General features: G+C 42.2%; 1 protein-coding gene and 1 pseudogene across 2 annotated transcripts in view; one reads left to right on the top strand and one right to left on the bottom strand.

The window, feature by feature from the left end:
* Positions 1–18452, bottom strand: part of Setd3 (SET domain containing 3, actin histidine methyltransferase) — a 70740-nt gene that overhangs the window by 34198 nt on the left and 18090 nt on the right. For both annotated transcript variants that reach the window (XM_042692618.1, XM_042692619.1), the window contains exons 3-6: positions 16560–16652; positions 13881–14029; positions 11658–11730; positions 10918–11174 (exon numbers count right to left, since the gene is read on the bottom strand). In XM_042692618.1, the coding sequence (XP_042548552.1) occupies positions 10918–11174; positions 11658–11730; positions 13881–14029; positions 16560–16652 (572 nt within the window). The remainder of the gene's footprint in view (positions 1–10917; positions 11175–11657; positions 11731–13880; positions 14030–16559; positions 16653–18452) is intronic.
* LOC122118679 lies at positions 17315–18116 on the top strand (annotated as a pseudogene).

Below are 18452 nucleotides of genomic sequence, written 5' to 3'. Positions count from 1 at the left end.
GGGACAGTGCCCAGGCCCTGAGTTCAAGCCCCCAGGTCCGGCACTAAAAAAAAAAAAAAAAAGATAGGACTCACTTGGAGTAGACTGTAAGCCTATATGGATTCAAAGCAATGAATACCCCAAACACAGCTTTCAGTTAGCATCAATTCTAGGCAGAGACAATATGCAATGAATGCAGAAAGCTGCTAATCCCCATCTGGAAATACTCCACAATAAACACCAACAGTCAGGCCTTTCCAACATGCAGGCTCTTAATTCCAAAAAAATCAGGACAGGACCTGTACATGTGTCTAATCAATGATACCCTATAAACTAATGGCAAGAGATTGTGGCCGGGCGCCAATGGCTCATCCTGTAATTGTAGCTACTCAGGAGGCTGAGATCTGAGGATCACAGTTCAAAGCCAGTTCAGGCAGGAAAGTCCTGAGTCTCTGATCTTCAATTTATCTTCCCCCAAAAAACCAGAAGTGGAGCTATGGCTCAAGTGGTAGAGCACTAACCTTGAGCACTAAGACTCAGGGACAGCGCACAGGTTCTGACGTTAAGCACCAGGACTAGCACCAATAAATACATACGTACATACACACATAAATGAATAAATGGTTGTGGCATGCTCCCTGTCCACAAAGATTGATAAAGCCCTATTACTTCTGCTACAGTTACTATATTTTGTAGCCTCATTATAAATTCACTCACATCCACCGCCAACTCAGTACTGTACTCAAGTGCCGCAGCACTGACAAGTCACAATCATGCTTCCGTGGGGAGCTGCTGAGAGCCCAGCCCATCAGATTACAAATTACTTATTAACAGTATCTGATAATATGGAAGTTCCTCTACTGTCTCCTCTTCCTGTTTGTGCCCTGTTATTTCCTTTTATTCCTTACTGTTGAGGAAGGACATACAGGGTGGCCATGAAGCTATGTGCCAAGGCTCACACCTACAATCCTAGATACTAAGGAGGAAGAGATCTGAGCACTGTGATTAGAAGCCAGCCCAGGCAGGGCAGTCCATGAAACTCATCTCCAATTAATCACCAAAAAGCCAACAGTGGAGCTGTGGCTCACATGGTAGAACATTAGTCTTGAGAGGAGCAGTGCCAAGTGTCCCAGGGCTGACACTACAAAAAAAAAAAAAGGCCATGAGATGGCTACAGTTGGAAGTCTAAGCCACAAGGAGTGACAACAGCAACTGTGAAGGATGGGATGGTGTGAGCATGCCCGTGTCCACTCCAATGTGTCCAACTATAAACATGACTTCAGCTGGAGAACATTCTCATACATGTGCTTATCTGGAACCTCCCAAAACTATAAGCAGATTCCCTCTTTTATGAAAATAACAAATGATATATATTAAAAACCAAACTGGGGCTGGGAAGGTGGCTCAGTGGTAGAGCGCTTGCCTTGCATGCTCAAGGCCCTGGGTTCGATTCCTCAGCACCACATAAGCAAAAAGAAAAAAAGCCGGAAGTGGCGCTGTGGCTCAAGTGGTAGGGCACTAGCCTTGAGCTGAAGAGCTGAAGGACAGCGCCCAGGCCCAGAGTTCAGGCCCCACGACCGGACCCAAAAAAATAAAAAATAAAAAAAAATAATAAAAACCAAACAAAAAAATGTCTAAAAATGCTGCCTGAGAAAAAAACTTACCAAATATTTTAACTTCTCAGTACACAAAGCAAACTATCAGAACTCTGGACTTGATGTAGGATTTTTTTTTTTCTGATCCAATCTAGTTTAATACTGTTGCAGATGTTCCCAGTTAAGTAATAGTTTCTGCCTCCTTCTTACCATGAGAATAAAAGCAAAGAAAGAGCCAAGAACGATGGCATACACTTGTAATTCTAGCACTTGGGAGATGAGGCAGGTGGCTCTCGGCTCCAAGAACAATAGCCTTGGCTACAGAGTGGAATCCCTATCACAATTTTTTTTTTAATTCAAGAAAGGTGTTACAGTTGCTTGGTACATGGAGGACATTACCCTAAACATTCTTTCCTTTCCTTGGCTGCCAGCCCTTGTCCTATCACAGGGACTTGGTTATGTTAGTCCCACCCAAGTAGATTCCTCTGCTAGCATGTGAAGTACAGTACTAGAGACAATGTATGTAAATATACATTTAGGTTCATAGCTTTGTTGGAAATCTATTCCTAGGCTGGCAACAAGGGCCAAGGACCACAGTGGGGTTGGTTCAGCAGGAGGGATGTGGCATGGTGGAGACTGTCAGGGTGGGGAGCAGGACAGACTACTGGTGAGGTGCTGTGGTCTGGATCTGAGGGCTCCTGGGGACACACTGCCTGGCTGCCATGCTCCCTCCTCCCACCTCAGGACATGCCACTCCGGCAGGGCAAGGTCAGGCATAGCTTTCCCCAGGTAAAAATCACAGACACAGAAAAAAAGTTTCCCAAAGGATACTGAAACTAAAGAAGAAGAAATAGAGACAACAGAGCACTCAATTTCCAGATTAAGGCTATATAAATTGCTGCAACATCATACAAAACAAGAGAACATAAGTCAAAAACACAATTTAGCTTTTAAGTGATATATCTATAGTGTTCATTTATGAAAATGATAAAAACTCGATATAAGTTTAGAATTAATGTTACAAATCTGGGCATCTTACATAAGACACAAAGAAGACACTCACATATTTATCACAGATTTAACAGTGATCAAGTTCAGCCATCAGAAACAAGTAAGGTCACACAGGTCAGGTCATTTCAGCAAGACAGCCAGTGGCTCCACCCACAAAGATAAAGGCACTGAGAACTCTACACAGAATACACAACCTGAGCTAATTCCTAAATTTTAGTTTATTCATATTTTTTATCACTTGAAAAGTTAGCTGATAAAAACAAGAAAGAAGGAAGGAAGGAAGGAAGGAAGGAAGGAAGGAAGGAAGGAAGGAAGGAAGGAAGGAAGGAAGGAAGGAAGGAAGAAAGGAAGGAAGGAAGGAAGAGAGAGAGAGAGAGAAGCAAACTATCAGCTTCTGCACAACTTAGGGACAAGAAAGAGGTTTACTGTGTCCTCTAAAGAGGCGCATCCTCCCCAGGGAGCTGAAGGAAATGACCAGCAGGCTCCAGGATGGCCTTGACAAGCACACAGCCCACCCAATCAGCAGAGCACATTCAGCTTACTATAAGGAATAATGGCCTATGAGAGGGGATTTTAAACTACATTACTCTGTCCTTAAAACTATAAAGTACCTCTGGGTCTCTTAGAGACAATGATTGCTGCTCAGTGAGCCCCTATGGTTAGGAGCTTAGGCCCTGGGCCCAACAGAGCTGCCCAATACAGGAAGTAGACATGTGAGAAGCTTCTAGAAAGGTAGTCCCACATTTCCATTCTTCATATGCTCAGTGGGGTCACTGGAAGGACTAAACTGCTCAAAAGAGAATCAAGCAGGGTTACTCTTACTGAACTCATCATCTTTAGCAGCTGCAGTGGCATGAACGTAGCCTGGATCTCTGTCCCAGAGTCTTCTGTCTGTAGCCACACCCTCTCTATAAATACACAGGAACCACAACCCACCTCAGCTTGTATTTCCTCTTTAGTACAACCCCATCAGCACACTAAAGAACATTACTTACCTGAACAGAAAAGACCCCCTAACCAAGTCACAGGAACAAAGTCCTTCTAGCCCTTCTCTGCCTCACAACCTCCATATAGCTCCCATGACTACACGACACCTAATCATCCTACAGCCTGGGAAATGGGGCCCCCTGACCCTCATCATCCCCCAGTTTTGTTCCTATACCACACTTCTGCTGCTCCTACCACTTAGGCGGTAAGTTGACCAAGAACATATATCACACATGGAACACATTTATCTCCAGGGAAATATTTAAGTGGAAATGTGGTCTGGAGAGTAGTAACAGCAGCAGTGACCACTGCTACTCTCCATTGAGATACTTTGTAAGAGATACTTTATGTTGGGGTCAACTAATGTCAATCACTTTTTATTTAATATACTTCTGTTCTCCTAGTTTTATGGCAAATACTGTTTAAAATGGCTAAAAATAGGAGGAATTAAGTATCTTCACATGAAAATCTATTTTAAACAATTTTATACCAAACAAATAATGACAGCAATGAATTATATATTCATCATATAAAGTAAACATCACAACTCTATGTTGATAGGAATAGGCTGTATAGGTCAATAAATAAGGGAAACAGGGATAGCTGTTCCTTAAAATAAAATTTCAATTAATACACACAGAAAGAAAAATAAGAGACAGAAAATTGGTACTTGGTGCATACTACAGCAGTAACTATTTTAGACAAGAATCATGATGGAAGCAAAAATTAGTGTATGAAAGTACGATGAGAAGCAGAAAATGTGCATACTCTCAAAGAAAGTATCCTTCTATAAAACTCATTAATTCCAAAGAAAAAAGTAGGAAGTCTGACTGGGAAACTACACTGAAATGGAATAAGCTATCCTAAACCATGAGTCCCTGAGAATATAACTTCACTTCCATGGTATTATTGCAAAAAATGCAAAATCTCAGAGAGTATCGGAAAAATACCTGATAAAATATCACAGGAAATATCAATGGGAGATTTATTCAAAGTGGCTAGCCACTGTAAGTCTTGAAAAGTGCCATGGTTGGGCTAAAAGTGGGCTCAAGTAGTAGAACACTTGCCTAGCAAGAACAAGGCCCTGAGTTCAAACCTTAATACAACCAAGGAAAAGTGCCAGGTCACAGACAGTAAGGAGGGAGTGAGGAACCAGGATGCAGGTGATTGAGACTGACAACTTTATGCACTGTGGGACTGGAACAGAAAAAAGGGCATTAGTGGGATTCAAGTAGGGGTGACATTCAAGCAGGGCTTGCAGACTAGTTAGTAGGACTGGGACTGATTATCGATTCAACGCACAGTTCATTTTTAAGATCTATTCACTTTGCGTTGACACAGGTAAAAAATATTGCGACTATCATTCAACTATGTCGCCAAACAAAATCTGACAGGATATTTCACTTTCATACAATCACACTATTTCATAGGTAAGTTTAAACAAAATCCAGCTTCCCATTGCACTCCACCAAAACCCTGGGCACACATTACGAAGCAGAAGTCTCACCATGGAGCTGTCCTTTGCTGGATTTTGATCTGCAAGGAGTATTTCATAGGCTTAATACCTGAAATGTACTCTTTATTGATTTATATGTGACTGAGATGTACTCTTTATTGATATATATAACTGTACATCACCTTTATAATAATAAAAAATTATATTAGCCAGATGGTTCACACCTGTGATCCTAGCTACTCAGGAGGCTGAGATCTGAGAATCCCTGTTCAAAGCCAGCCTGGGCAGGAAAGTCCATGAGACTTTTATCTTCAGTTAACCACCAGAAAACCAGAAATGGAGCTGTAGCTCAAAGTAGAAGAGTGCTAGCCTTGAGCGAAAGAGCTCAGGGACAGCACCCAGGCCGAATTCAATCCCCAGGACCACTACTACCAACAACCAAAAATTAAATTATAAAACAAGACTTCAGCCAGGTGGCAGTGGCTCACACCTGTAATCCTAGCTACTCAGGAGGCTAAGATCTAAGGATTTCGGTTTGAAACCACCTTGGGCAGCAAAGTCCATGAGACTGTTATCTCCAATTAACCACCAGAAAACCAGAAGTGGTGCTGTGACTCAAGTGGCAGAGCACTTGCCTTGAGCTGAAGAGCTCAGGACAGCATCAAGGCCCAGAGTTCAAACCCCACAATTGATTAAAAAAAAAAAAAAGTCAACTATCTTAAATGCCCAGTTCTGCCTTCAATCAGTCCTCTCTTCCTCCCTGGCCCATTTCACGGTGATAGAAATAGTTATTTTTCCTTATACTCTCAAAGTATTGGTTTATCTACAGATTCTAAGATAAGCTCCTAGGATTTAGGTGTTAACAATCAAACTGCAATGCAGCATGCTACCAGCAGGTGTTGCATTTTATCACCAGCATGTTCTCACTATTATCTAAAGGGCGGCATGCAAGCAGAGCATCTCACATATACAGTGTACAATGTGGAAGGACTCTTGGTAGATACAACTGCCCACGCCTCTACTATGACATAGATGAAGAAAAGCAGAGCAAGAATTTTTTTGTTTAGGGAGTTTTATAATGCCAGTCCTGGGACTTGAACTCAGGCACTGGGCACTGTCTCTGAGTTTTTTTTGCTCAAGACTAGTGCTCTACCACTTGAACTACAGTTCCACTTCTTGATTTTGGGTGGTTAATGGGAGTTAAGAATCCCAGACTTTCCTGCCAAGGTTAGTTTAAGCACAGGCTTAAGACTGAAACTGAAATGTGATCCTCAGATCTCAACCTCCTGAGTAGCTAGGATTTAGAGGTATGAGCCTCCAATGTTCACAGCAAGCCCAAGACACATGGTAACCTAAGCTAAAAAAAAAGAAAAAAGAAAAAAAATAGTACAGGGCTGGGAACATGGCTTAGTGGTAGAGTGCTTGCCTAGCATGCATGAAGCCCTGGGTTCCATTCCTCAGTACCACATACACAGAAAAAGCCAGAAGTGGCATTGCTGTGGCTCAAGTGGTAGAGTGCTAGCCATGAGCGAAAGAAGCTCAGGGACAGTGCCCAGACCCTGAGTTCAAGACCCAGGACTGGCAAAAAAAATAGAAAGCTTTCTGCCTCAGCTGAATGCCAGTGAGGAACATCTGTACTCCAAGCTACTCAGGAGGCTAAAATCCAGAGAATTGAGGTTCAAAGTCAGCATGGGCAGAAAAGTACATGAAACTCAATCTCCAAAACTACCAGCAAAAAAGCAGGGATGGAAGCTCAACAAGCAGAGTAGCAGCTACGAGCAAAAAAGCAGTCATGTGCATTTCAGTGAGTCCTTCCATCCCTGGAAAAGATCAAAATATACAATGAAATGAAACACAACACACACACACACACACACACACACACACACACAAAGGGCAGATCACTGTGAAAATATTACATCTGAATATAAATATAATGAAATAATGTTATCTATTTCCTTGCATGATAAGACCTGCTAAAGTTACCTACTAAGCTGCTGCAAAAATCTAACATCTCAATTTGGAAAAGGATGAGAAAATTTTTTAATATGGGGCTGGGAAGGTGGCTCAGTGGTAGAGTGCTTGCCTTGCATGCATGAGGCCCTAGGTTCGATTCCTCAGCACCACATAAGCAGAAAAAGCTGGAAGTGGCACTATAGCTCAAGTGGTAAAGTGCTAGCCTTGAGCTGAAGAGCTGAGGGGCAGCGCCCAGGCCTAGAGTTCAGGCCCCACGACCGACAAAAAAAAAAAAAATTAATTTGCTACCGGGGTGAAAAAATTTGGCATACTACTAAAATAACAGCAGAACAATACTAACATCTATATTTAAGTCCAATTTACACTGGAGACTTTTAGAAATGATAAGAACATTCTAAAACTAGAAAAATAGTGAGACTCAAAAGATGACTTTCAAGAAGACAACTTTTACAAAAATCTCTGTCACAAAAGCAATGTCCAAACCTCCCCACTTCCCAACCTCCACTGGAACTTTTGGGGATACCCTCATTCACACTGCTTAGAGCTGCTGCTCCAAAAGGCACTTAGTGTGAGTCCCCTGACTAAGAAATGTTCTGCATGAAGTCATCACGATGTATCTTTAACTTATAATGCTCCCTTCTGCTGCCTATTTCTGCCTGTGTTAAACAACAGTCACAGTTCTTTTTTGACAAAGAACTCCAGCTAACTGCACTGACAGGTTAATGCAGCACATCTCACATGACAGCCTGAGACCCTCTGAGTTCGAGGAAGAAATAGGGCTGTTTTCCCACAGTGCCAATCTGACTTGACGGAAGTCATTTAGCACAATTTTCAAATTACAGAAAACATTAACATTTGTATGAACTTTCAAGATCTAAAAACACAAGTCCAAAAACCAACAACAGAACGAGACTTGGAAGTAATTCTGAGCTTGTCATGAGTCACTATGGACTTAGTCCCTCATTTTTCAGAAAAGCTCATTATCCTTGGCCACTAGGAAGTTTTCAGAAGAAAAGGTTAAGAAATACTGACATAAGGTACTGCAGATACAGGGAGAAAAAACTTCCAAAAGCCAAACAACATGGTCTGAGGAATCCAAACACAAACTGAAAATAATGTAAGTGGGCCATTTCTGCAGACACAGCACCAAGGACTTTATACAGACCATCCCGCTGTCGACATAGCAAGGCTAGGCAGTCAAGGCTGGCACAGCCTACTGCATGGAGATCGGAAGCACTGGGACTAACCCAAGGTAGCACCGAGTGACCCAGTGCCACAGGGGTCAAGCCTTTGCAGACTGCCTCCAGAACCCTCCCTCTCATTCACCACTGCATCAGGGGAGGGAGCTTCACCACTGTCCCCCAGGATGCCGAGTTTCCCCTGGGGCACTGCACTCCTCCTGCCAGCCAGGCGCTGGGTCCCGGGACTGTACTAGGTGGCTGAACAAGCAATCCATCTTGGGCCAACATTTTTTTAGTGACAGTAAAAAACAGACCTTAACATTTTCATCTCACAGATTAAGCAACATTCCATCTCAAAATAAATTGTATTTATGATAAGTTACACAAACTGGTCTTACAACTCACACAAGAATTTATTACTTTAAGAAAACTTCTGACTTAAGAGTTTACTTTCTGGCTGTTCTCTAATTCCTGACAGGCTAACAATATTACTTACTACTATACAGAATGTGTTACAATGTGATCACCTGAGCATCATTCAAGAATTGTGACATCAAATGGTTTCATCTACATGAGTAGGTAAACACTATGTTAATGACTCACAGCTATGCAAAATTCCATCAAGTTTTAAAGCAAAGCTGTGTGACTTAGTTAACATTAAATAAACAGTGAGTGTAACAAAATATCCAAAGATCACTCAGGCCAGGCCAGCTGTCAGAAGACTTGTCATCACTGTAGAATCTGCCTGACAAATGAACTGACTTCTCTCCAACTAAAAACAACCTAGACCTGAGAGACACGTTGGTGATAAGAGCCAATCTGCAGGTCATTGTCCTGCTCTAGGAAATGACTTACACCTTACTTTTAGTCTTTACAGATACACAACTGAGAACAACAAAGCATACTCACTTCAAGTGATGAAGACACATACCAAACTTTAGAGAACACAACTGCGAGGCACACTAAATGAAGAGGCGAAGTTTTTGTTTCATCAACAGTCCTTAAATTAAGCAAACTTGAAATATATATTGCACAGTCATTCATAATGACTTCCTAGAATTTAATTTAAGGTTTAGGAATGTAAAGTAACTTTTACTTGAAGACAGCAAGTCATGTAATTTTAGACACAGCTGAATATCTGATGGGAGGAAGGGACAAGTTTGCATGTTCTTGTGCAGGAAGCATGCTGTAAAGTTAAAATAATGCAGGAAAACAACATTATCTAGACCACTGAAATAAAATTAGCACTTCTTGCAGTAAAACGAAGAGATAGGACGTTCACGAAACAACAAAATCAAAGCCAGGGGCAGTTGCTCATGCCTATCACCCCAGTTACATGGGAGGCTGGGACTGGGAAGATCATGGTTCCAGACCAGCATCAGCAACATGTTGGCAAAACTATATCTAAAGTGGTGTAGCCTGTCATCCTAGATATGCTAGGAAGACTAAAATAGAAAGATCAAAGTCCAGGATGGGTCTGGGAAAGGCAAGAACCTATCTCAAAATAAGCAGTCCAAAACAGGTGATAGACAGTAACAGTCAACCCCCTGCCAAGCAAGTACAAGGCCCTGAATTCAAACTATAATACAAGAAAGGGGGTGAGGGAGGCAGAGAACAAGAGAAAGAGAACAAAGGAAGGGAGGGAGAGGAAGATGAAGACCAGAGGGGGAAGGTAAAGGATGGAGGGATAGAGGGAGAGAGGGAGGGAGGAAGGGAGGGGGAGGGAGAAAGGGAAGGAGGGAGGAAGGGGGAGGAAAGAAGGGAGGAAGGGAGAGGGAAAGCAAGCAAATTCATGTTATCCAAGAAAAGGGAAATCAGTCAAGCGGTTCCCATACTCTCTTGCCACAAAACAGGTACAAGTGAGGCGATCCCTAGCACTAAGAAGAGGAAGGAGTACAGGTGGAGACACACAGTCCTCCTCAAGCTCAGTGGGGATTGCAGCAAGAATTCTCAATCTTCCAACTGCTGTGCAATGGGAAATGCCATGACAAGGGAGCCAAGCCACCAAACCAGGGAAAAGTCTAATCTGGTATAATTCAAATGTCCACACTTGACACTTTGACTCAGAGCTCATTAAAATATAATACACACCCAGGTGCTGGTGGCTCATGCCTGTAATCCTAGCTACTCAGGAGGCTGAGATCTGAGGATCACAGTTCAACGTCAGCCTAAGTAGGAAAAGTCCGTGAGATTCTTATCTCCAATAAGCCACTCAGAAAACCAGAAGTGGTGCTGTGGTTCAAGTGATAGAGCACTAGCCTTGAGCTGAAGAGCTGAGGGACAGTGCCTAGGCCCAAAGTGCAAGTCCACTACTGACCAAAAAAAAAAAAACAACAAACACACATATGCATATAACCTATTGCAATTTGCTAAATTGTCAAATATTACTACTACCATATTTAGGAGAAATCCAGAAACAGACTTTCACTTTTTGGGGAACTTTGTACACAGAGCACCTTTTTGTATTAAAACAATTCATAGCCTTTAAAAATCTCATTATAACTTTTCATTTTCAAGAAGATGAGTGACTTTTGTAGCTCAGGAACAACTGCTGCTTGTATTAACAATGGATAATGATCAAGTCAGGTACATTCCAAATGGTACTACAGAGATACTTATATAAAAATGCAAACAAAAGGTCCTTGATAATCTTCAAGTGTTTTGAGTATCCTTCACAGAATGCAAAAGGAACACACATGCAGTTGTACCCTTTCCTGCTCACCCCGCTCACCTGGATGACTTTATAGAAATAGGCGTATTGTCGAGCAGTGTTTTTGTACTGGCTGAAGACATCGTGTATAGCTTGTGTCGACTGAAGACACCGAACTTCCTCTTCTTCAAAGTAAAGAGGGGTGTCATACTCGCTGGGGAGAGTCTGAATGTAGGGCTGCCAGAAAGAGTTGGGGTTGGCTCGCTCACACAGCAGGTGAAAGGCCAACGTGATATTTCCCATGGCCTGAAGAATTCGGTCTTGAGAATATAGGGGCCCTGAATTAACCCAGAAATTAGCAGTATGAGTTCCACACTTACGTAAAATGCAGCATTCAAAATATGTATTAAAAACATAGAAATAAGTATAAAAGGTCTTGTGACATTTAAGTTCATGTACATCTTTCTCTGGACATAAAATAGGAAACATTTAATGAGGATTTGAGGAACTAGATATGGAATTTTAGCTGGGTCCCAGTGGCTCATGCCTGTAATCCTGGCTACTCAGGAAGCTGAGCCTAAGGATTGTTGTTCTAAGCCAGTCTGGGCAGAAAGTCCTTAAGACTATTATCTCCAACTAACCAGCAAAATGCTGGTGTGGAAGTGTGACTTGAGTAGTACAGTATTAGCCATAAAGAGTCACATGAAGGAAAGCTCAAGTCCCTGAGTGTGAGCTCCAGTACTAGAACCAAAAAAAAAAGTAATTTTTATACTTTTATCATTTGCACATTTCCTTAAACAGCCAATAGTAAGTATTCTCACCCAATACTGAATTTTTAGCAGATTCGACCGTCATTAGTAATTTTCGTGGAACCCATAAAAATAACTCTTCTGCCTAGGGGAAAAAAATAGAAAAGCAGCAAAATCATCAGAACATGTCAATTTTCAATCCAACTGTATCTATGGCTGGTGATGCAATGACAGATGTGGAATACAACCTAAGTTTACATGTCAGCATTTCTTTCCTAAGTATCAGATGTAAGTGCAGAAGCATAGTTTACATCCTATTTCCTAGAAAACTCAGAAATCACATATGCTAAAGAACTATACTGAGAATGCAAGTAATCAAAATAGGGACTTTCAACTTTAACTTGAAGCAAATATAACATCTGGAATAGAGTACAAAGGGTGTTTACTATTTGCTATACTCATATTTTTCAGCTCTATTTTTCACTCTGTCAACGTGACTTGCTCATACTGCTGAGTGAGACCTGCCAGAGCAGCACTGCTTCTTCTACACATGTCTCCAAAGCACAACAGTTACCAGTAAAGGTGCAAGGTACTGCTCACCAGTTTTGTTCCAAGTACACTCTCCCTTGGGGTAATATGAGAAGCATAATGAGGTAATAATTGGATGTGCTCTGTGTGTTTATCTATATTGCTTAATAGATAAACACAGCTTTTCACCATGTAAGAATACAGCAAGAAGAGTGGTGTCTACAAATTAGGAAAAAGCTTCACTGGAGCCAAGTGGCACCACTTCACATTAATCTTGTACTTTCCAGTGTCCCAGATAGTGAGGAAGACAGGTCCCCTAAAATAGCAATATTCCAGGTAGCACCTATACTAATGAAGATTCTCATTTGATTGTCTTTGCCAATGTCTACTATGTGAATCATTTTCTGTCTCTTAACCCTTACTATAGATTATAAGCAGCATGAAGGAAGAAACCTGCATTTTGAGGTTTGGGGTGGTTTTTTTCTTTAATCTGATATAATGAAGCAGATATTTAATAGGTACCTGGTGTTCTAGTATATGGTTTTATCCCTATATCAATAAAAGGTTAATTACAGCTTTACCAGAAATGCTACTGGAGGTTTGAGTGTGCTCAAACCATAACAACCATTTCCTCAGTCAGTTATGAACTGACTGAGTGACAGAAGAATACAACAGATGGTCACCTAAAATACCATCAGTGAAGTTCCAGAAGTAGACAACTAGACTCCCCCACCTAGTTACAGGCAGCCTTGACTCCCTATAGGCCTCCTTGTGTGGGCCTGCCCTGCAAAGCTTCAATGTAGAGGGCACAGAACAGAATGAATGCCCAGGGAAACCAGCTCCCACTAAAAAACTGGCCAAGCCCAGTGCCTTCTCCAAAACTTGCAAACAGACTAAATTAGCCTCTTCTTAGGGAGGATAGGAGTTGGGGGGTGGGGGCAGGCTAGGAATGTTGAGTTACTGCTACTTTCTTCATTCTGGAAGAGCTGAGCATGGAGAAAAGCATCTTCCCCTAAGCAAATACCTACTTACCCTCTCCTCTGCCTATTACCCCTGGTGCAGCCACTTATGTGAGTTTTCAGTTATCCAGAATAGTTATCCAGTTCAGTTATCCAGCGGGTTCTGGATAACTGAACCCTCAACATGACCCATCCTCCACCGCCAACCCCACCTCTAAGACCCTACACCACAAGATCCTACCACAAGTCCTTAGGTAAATCTTTGAAAATCCTATGAGTCCTAGTCCCAGTCTTCTAACAGAGGTGTGGAAATGAAAACTGACTGCCCCAAGGAAGGGTAAATTGCATAGCTCACTGGAAGGGCAAACAGCAAGGGGGGTACCCCAAATCCAGGGCTAGCTCTTCCAGGCCTACTCGGGTGAAGGGACCACTTACTTTAAAGAGAGGGTGCTGCCTATTTCTCCACAAGGCTCTGGACAAGCCCAAATCATCACATCACAGTTCATATACTCTATTTGGTGAGGGTTTTTTTGTTTTTTGGGTTTTTTTGGAACCGGTCCTGGGGCTTGAACTCTGGGCCTGGGTGCTGACCCTGAGCTTTTTTTGCTCAAGGCTATCACTCTACCACTTGAGCCACAGCTCCACTTCAGGCCTTTTTTGTTTTCCAGGGCTTTCCTGCCAGGGCTGGGTTTGAACTGTGATCCTCAGACCTCAGCCTCCTGAGCAGCTAGGATTACAGGCATGAGGCACCAGCATCCAGCTTCACACACTCTTAAGATCACCTCAGACCAAAAGTTTTTAAACTCACCTTGATGTCTCTTGTTGCTTTCAAACCAAAGCCCTCTTCTTCGAAGTTAACCATTTCAAAACCCTCGACAGAAGCCCCATTTTCAGAGGCCCATTTCATTAGATCAGGAAAGTAATCTTCTCTTTTTCCATCAAAAGTAACAGACAGACCTATATTGTCCATGTTTAGAAAATAAGAGCTACTTTTAGGACACATTATCAATCACATGGCTCTCAGAAAATAAAAGCAGAGCTCATTCACTGGCTCTAGTCTTAACACTCCTATCTTGAAACAGTCAAAATTAACCATCAGATACTCATGATACACATCTCAAAAAAAGAATCGTACATCCTCTGTCGGTTACAGAGAAATGCATTCTAGTGCGAGGCAATATTGAATGGGAGGTATTATTAAGTGATAGGACAGCGAAGTTGGAGAAGAGCCTCAGTTGCCCTGACTGTAAGTTGCTTAGGACTGCGCAGGCTCCCGCTCAAATGTTTAACATGCCATCCCTTACAATCACACAAGCCTTAACAAGTCAGACCTGGAGAAAAAGGAAACTCTGCAGTCTGACTCTAAAAGCAGCACACTTCAGGGCTCCAACATAGACCACTGCAGAGCAACTTAAATGAGTGAGACTTCCAGGTGACAATACAAATAAAATATTAAGGAGAAAAAATGCAATCTAATTTTTCAATTTTTTTTTTTTTTTTGGTCTGGTCGTGGGCCTGAACTATGGGCCTGGGCGCTGTCCCTCAGCACTTCAGCTCAAGGCTAGCACTCTACCACTTGAGCCAGAGCGCCACTTCCGGCTTTCTTTTTCTGCTTACAAGGTGCTGAGGAATCAAACCCAGGGCTCATGCATGCAAGGCAAGCACTCTACCACTGAGCCACCTTCCCAGCCCTAATTTTTAAAATGTTTTAAAGACACTTTTTAAAAAGTTTAAAAAGTGTACCAATTAATTTTGTAAAAGACCAATTACAACTGTCTCTCACTGTATTTGTAGTCTTGCAAGGCTATAGATGGAGACAAATGTATTTCAAGAGGGCTGAGACGGAATGGGAGAGCAGTGTAAAGCTACAGCTGTTATCTGTAATGTTTTCTTTTTTTTTTTTTTTTGCCAGTCATGGTGCCTGAACTCTGGGCCTGGGCGCTGTCCCTCAGCTCTTCAGCTCAAGGCTAGTGCTCTACCACTTGAGCCACAGCGCCACTTCCAGCTTTTTCTGCTTATGTGGTGCTGAGGAATCGAACCCAGGGCCTGATGCATGCAAGGCAAGCACTCTACCACTGAGCTACCTTCCCAGCCCCAATGTTTTATTTCTTAAATACAAAAATAGAACAAAGGGTAAAGGGAAGCTGAAAGGGAAACAGATGAACAGGTGGGAAAGAAAAAAGAAGGACCTGAACCAACACATTTTGACATGTGCTCTCCATCTAGGTAGTAGATACCCAGGCATCTGTTGTATTATTTTCTGAACTTTTCTGCATGTTCAAGTAACACAAAAAGATAAGTCATTCATTGGAAAAACCATCCCATTTTGAGTGAATAAAAAGAGGAAAGAGCAAAACTGTGCAAATATGAGGAGCCAGGCATGGAATGTAGCCCTGTGCCTGTAAAGTTGCTCGACACCACTGTGCCATGCCAGCCCTGCACAGGCTCTCACTGCTAAGGAAGTCAAATGACTTGGTATTCCAAGCCAGAATGTATTCTTCCCTCAAAGAGACTGGTGATTGTTCTAACTTCAGTATTAGCTGCAGTGAACAGTATCTGCTCAGAAAACAAACTGTGCATACTAAGATTTTTTGGCTACCTATTTGGTAGAAGTCAACACATCAGAAAGGAACTTTTACTACCTCGAGTCTGATGCCATTGAAGTTAAAGACTACATGTTTACAGGTGTGTACAGTAGAGCACTAAAACTGTTTCTTAAAACAGAAAGAAAACAACCCTCCTTTACACAATGACAAGAAAGTCTAAATGTTTTCTAAAGGTTTTTCTCATGCCTTCCAATACATGCCCTTCTATCTTCCATGCAGCTCTGCATACCAATCATTACTTTTTATGCTTTAAAGAACAAAAACAATAGGTATATTGAAAAAGCTTTTTCAAACTAACACTTAGCCCAAACTTGGCCAGCCTGGCTGAGAATTTTAAGATGACTACTGAATACACCCAGTAAAAACACAGCTTAAGGGCTGGAAAGTAACTCAGTGGTAAAGCACTTGCCTAGTATGTGCAAGGTTTTGTATTTGATCTCCAGCACTAGAGAAAAAAACAAAGCAAACAAAAGCAAAAAAAAACCCACATTACTTAAATCAAGATGTGTGATGTGTTGGAGTTAATCATTAACATCTAATAATTAATCAGTCAGCATGTATTTGTGTTGGCACCATATAGTAATATACACTATCCTAAAACACCAAAGGAAAATTCCTAAAATTTTATTCATAAGTTTTAAAAAGCTACGTCATTGTAGTCTACAGACACAAACATCTTTGACCTCTAATTTCAGTGTTTTTACCCTTTGCTCTCAGAAGCAGGGGCAGTCCTGAAAGTCTCCCAGTGCCCTCTCTCCTGGTGTCTAGAACCTTTCTAAAGATGGTGATAATGACCTGAGGCCTCTACCATCCCAACACCCTCTGGCCCATGCTGAGCCCATGACATGGTTAAAAGATGATTATCACTGTAATGATGTTACCTTTTTGCTTTTTTCGTATTTTCTCAACCAGAGACCGGATCTGTACATACTCTTCCCATTCTTTTCCCGGGCCAGGTGCAGGACTGCTACATTCTATAACGAAAGAGGTATGACACGAAAAATTCATCTCCTTTAACTTAGCCCACTAATTTTACAAGGAAGGGTCAGCTTGTATTTACCTTAGCTGTGATCCTATGCATGACTTACAAAGTAGACAAACCTAAGAACTCCCCCACACTAAATAAACTGTGATTCAGTGCTCTATGTGCACACACCATACTGACTCAGCAGGACTCTTCTGTTCTAATACCTTTACTCAGAATACCTCTATAAACAGGTAGAATCTTCTAAAAAAAAGTTGTCTCCTGCACTCTTCTAAATGGTAAAAAGAAGGTAATGCTAGCCAGGCACTAGTGGCTCACTCCTCTAATACTACCTACTCAGAAGGCTGAGATCTGAGGATCACAGTTCGAAGCCAGACCAGGCAGGAATATCCATGAAACTCTTACCTACAATTAACAACAACAACAACAAAAAAAAAAAAATCAGAGACTCTTATTTTTAAGTGCCTTCAAGTGATCTGTGAAAATGGTTTTGCTCCTCCCTCTCTCTCCCAGTTCTAGGGCTTGAACTTGGCCTGGGCACTGTCCCTGAGCTTCTGTTGCTCAAGGCTAGCACTCTAACACTTGAGCCACAGTGCCACTTTCAGCTTTTTCTGTTTATGTAATACTGAGATGAATAGAACCCATGGCTCCATGCATGCTAGGCAAGCACTCTTATCATTAAACCTGGTTTGCTACTCTCTTGACAAAGAAATCCCCACAAAATTATCCAAGGCAAGAGGTTCAAACCTGTGTTCACTTTAAGAACACCAGAAAAACAGCCCAGGCCATCAAAGGTATGCATATCTGAAAAGCTACTAAGTATATGAAAGATGTCTCTCTCTTTTTTTTTTTTGTCTGTCGTGGGACTTGAACTCTGGGCTTGGGCGCCATCCCTGTGCTCTTCAGCTCAAGGAAAGCGCTCTACCGCTTGAGCCACAGCACCACTTCCGGTTTTCTAGTGGTTTATTGGAGATAAGAGTCTCATAGACTTTCCTGCCCAGGCTGGTTTTGAACCGCGATCCTCAGATCTCAGACTCCTGAGTAGCTAGGATTACAGGCACCCCGCTTTAAAGATGTCTCTTTAAAGAAGCAACATGTACTGTTCCGGCATTACATGGTGGAGCTGGCAGGTGTGCCCAGGCAAAAAGTGGGGCTGGACACAGAGTGAGTGGCCTACAAAGAGTGCTGAATTTATGCTCCATATGCTTAAGAATGCAGATAGTAATGGTGAACTGCAGGGTGTAGATGTAAACTCTCTGGTCACTGAACACATCCAGGTGAACAAAGCAATCAAGATGTGCTGCCGAACTTACAAAGCTCATGGTTGGATTAACCCATACATGAGCTCCCCTGGCCACATACTGAAAAGGATCAAATTGTTCCTAAACTGGAAGAGGAGGCTGCAAAGAAGAAAATGGTATCCTAGAAGAAACTGAAGAAACAAAGTTCTTGACATGGAATGAATTTAGCATAAAATAAATGGAAATAAAGGGAGGAAAAAAAGCTCAGAGGCAGTACCTAGGCCAAGTTCAACCCAAGGATAAGCACCAAAAAAATACAAAGAAGAAGGAGGAAGAGGAGGAAGAGGAGGAAGAGGAGGAGGAGGAGGAAGAGGAGGAGGAGGAAGAGGTGGAGGTGCTGGTAGGGGTGGGGGTGAGGGTGGGGGTGGGAGTAGGGGTAGGGGTGGGAGTGGGGGGGAGTGGTAATGCTTGCAGAAGTCAGCCTACCTTTCTAGCTAAGCCCCATTAAGAGTGACTCCCTGAGGGAAGCCAATTAAGCAGGACAAGAG

The sequence above is a fragment of the Dipodomys spectabilis genome, unplaced genomic scaffold (assembly GCF_019054845.1).
Source record: "Dipodomys spectabilis isolate Male_0828 unplaced genomic scaffold, ASM1905484v1 ptg000157l, whole genome shotgun sequence".
NCBI lineage: Eukaryota > Metazoa > Chordata > Mammalia > Rodentia > Heteromyidae > Dipodomys > Dipodomys spectabilis.
Note: the sequence above shows the minus strand (reverse complement) of the source record. Positions and strands in the feature narration are given on the sequence as shown.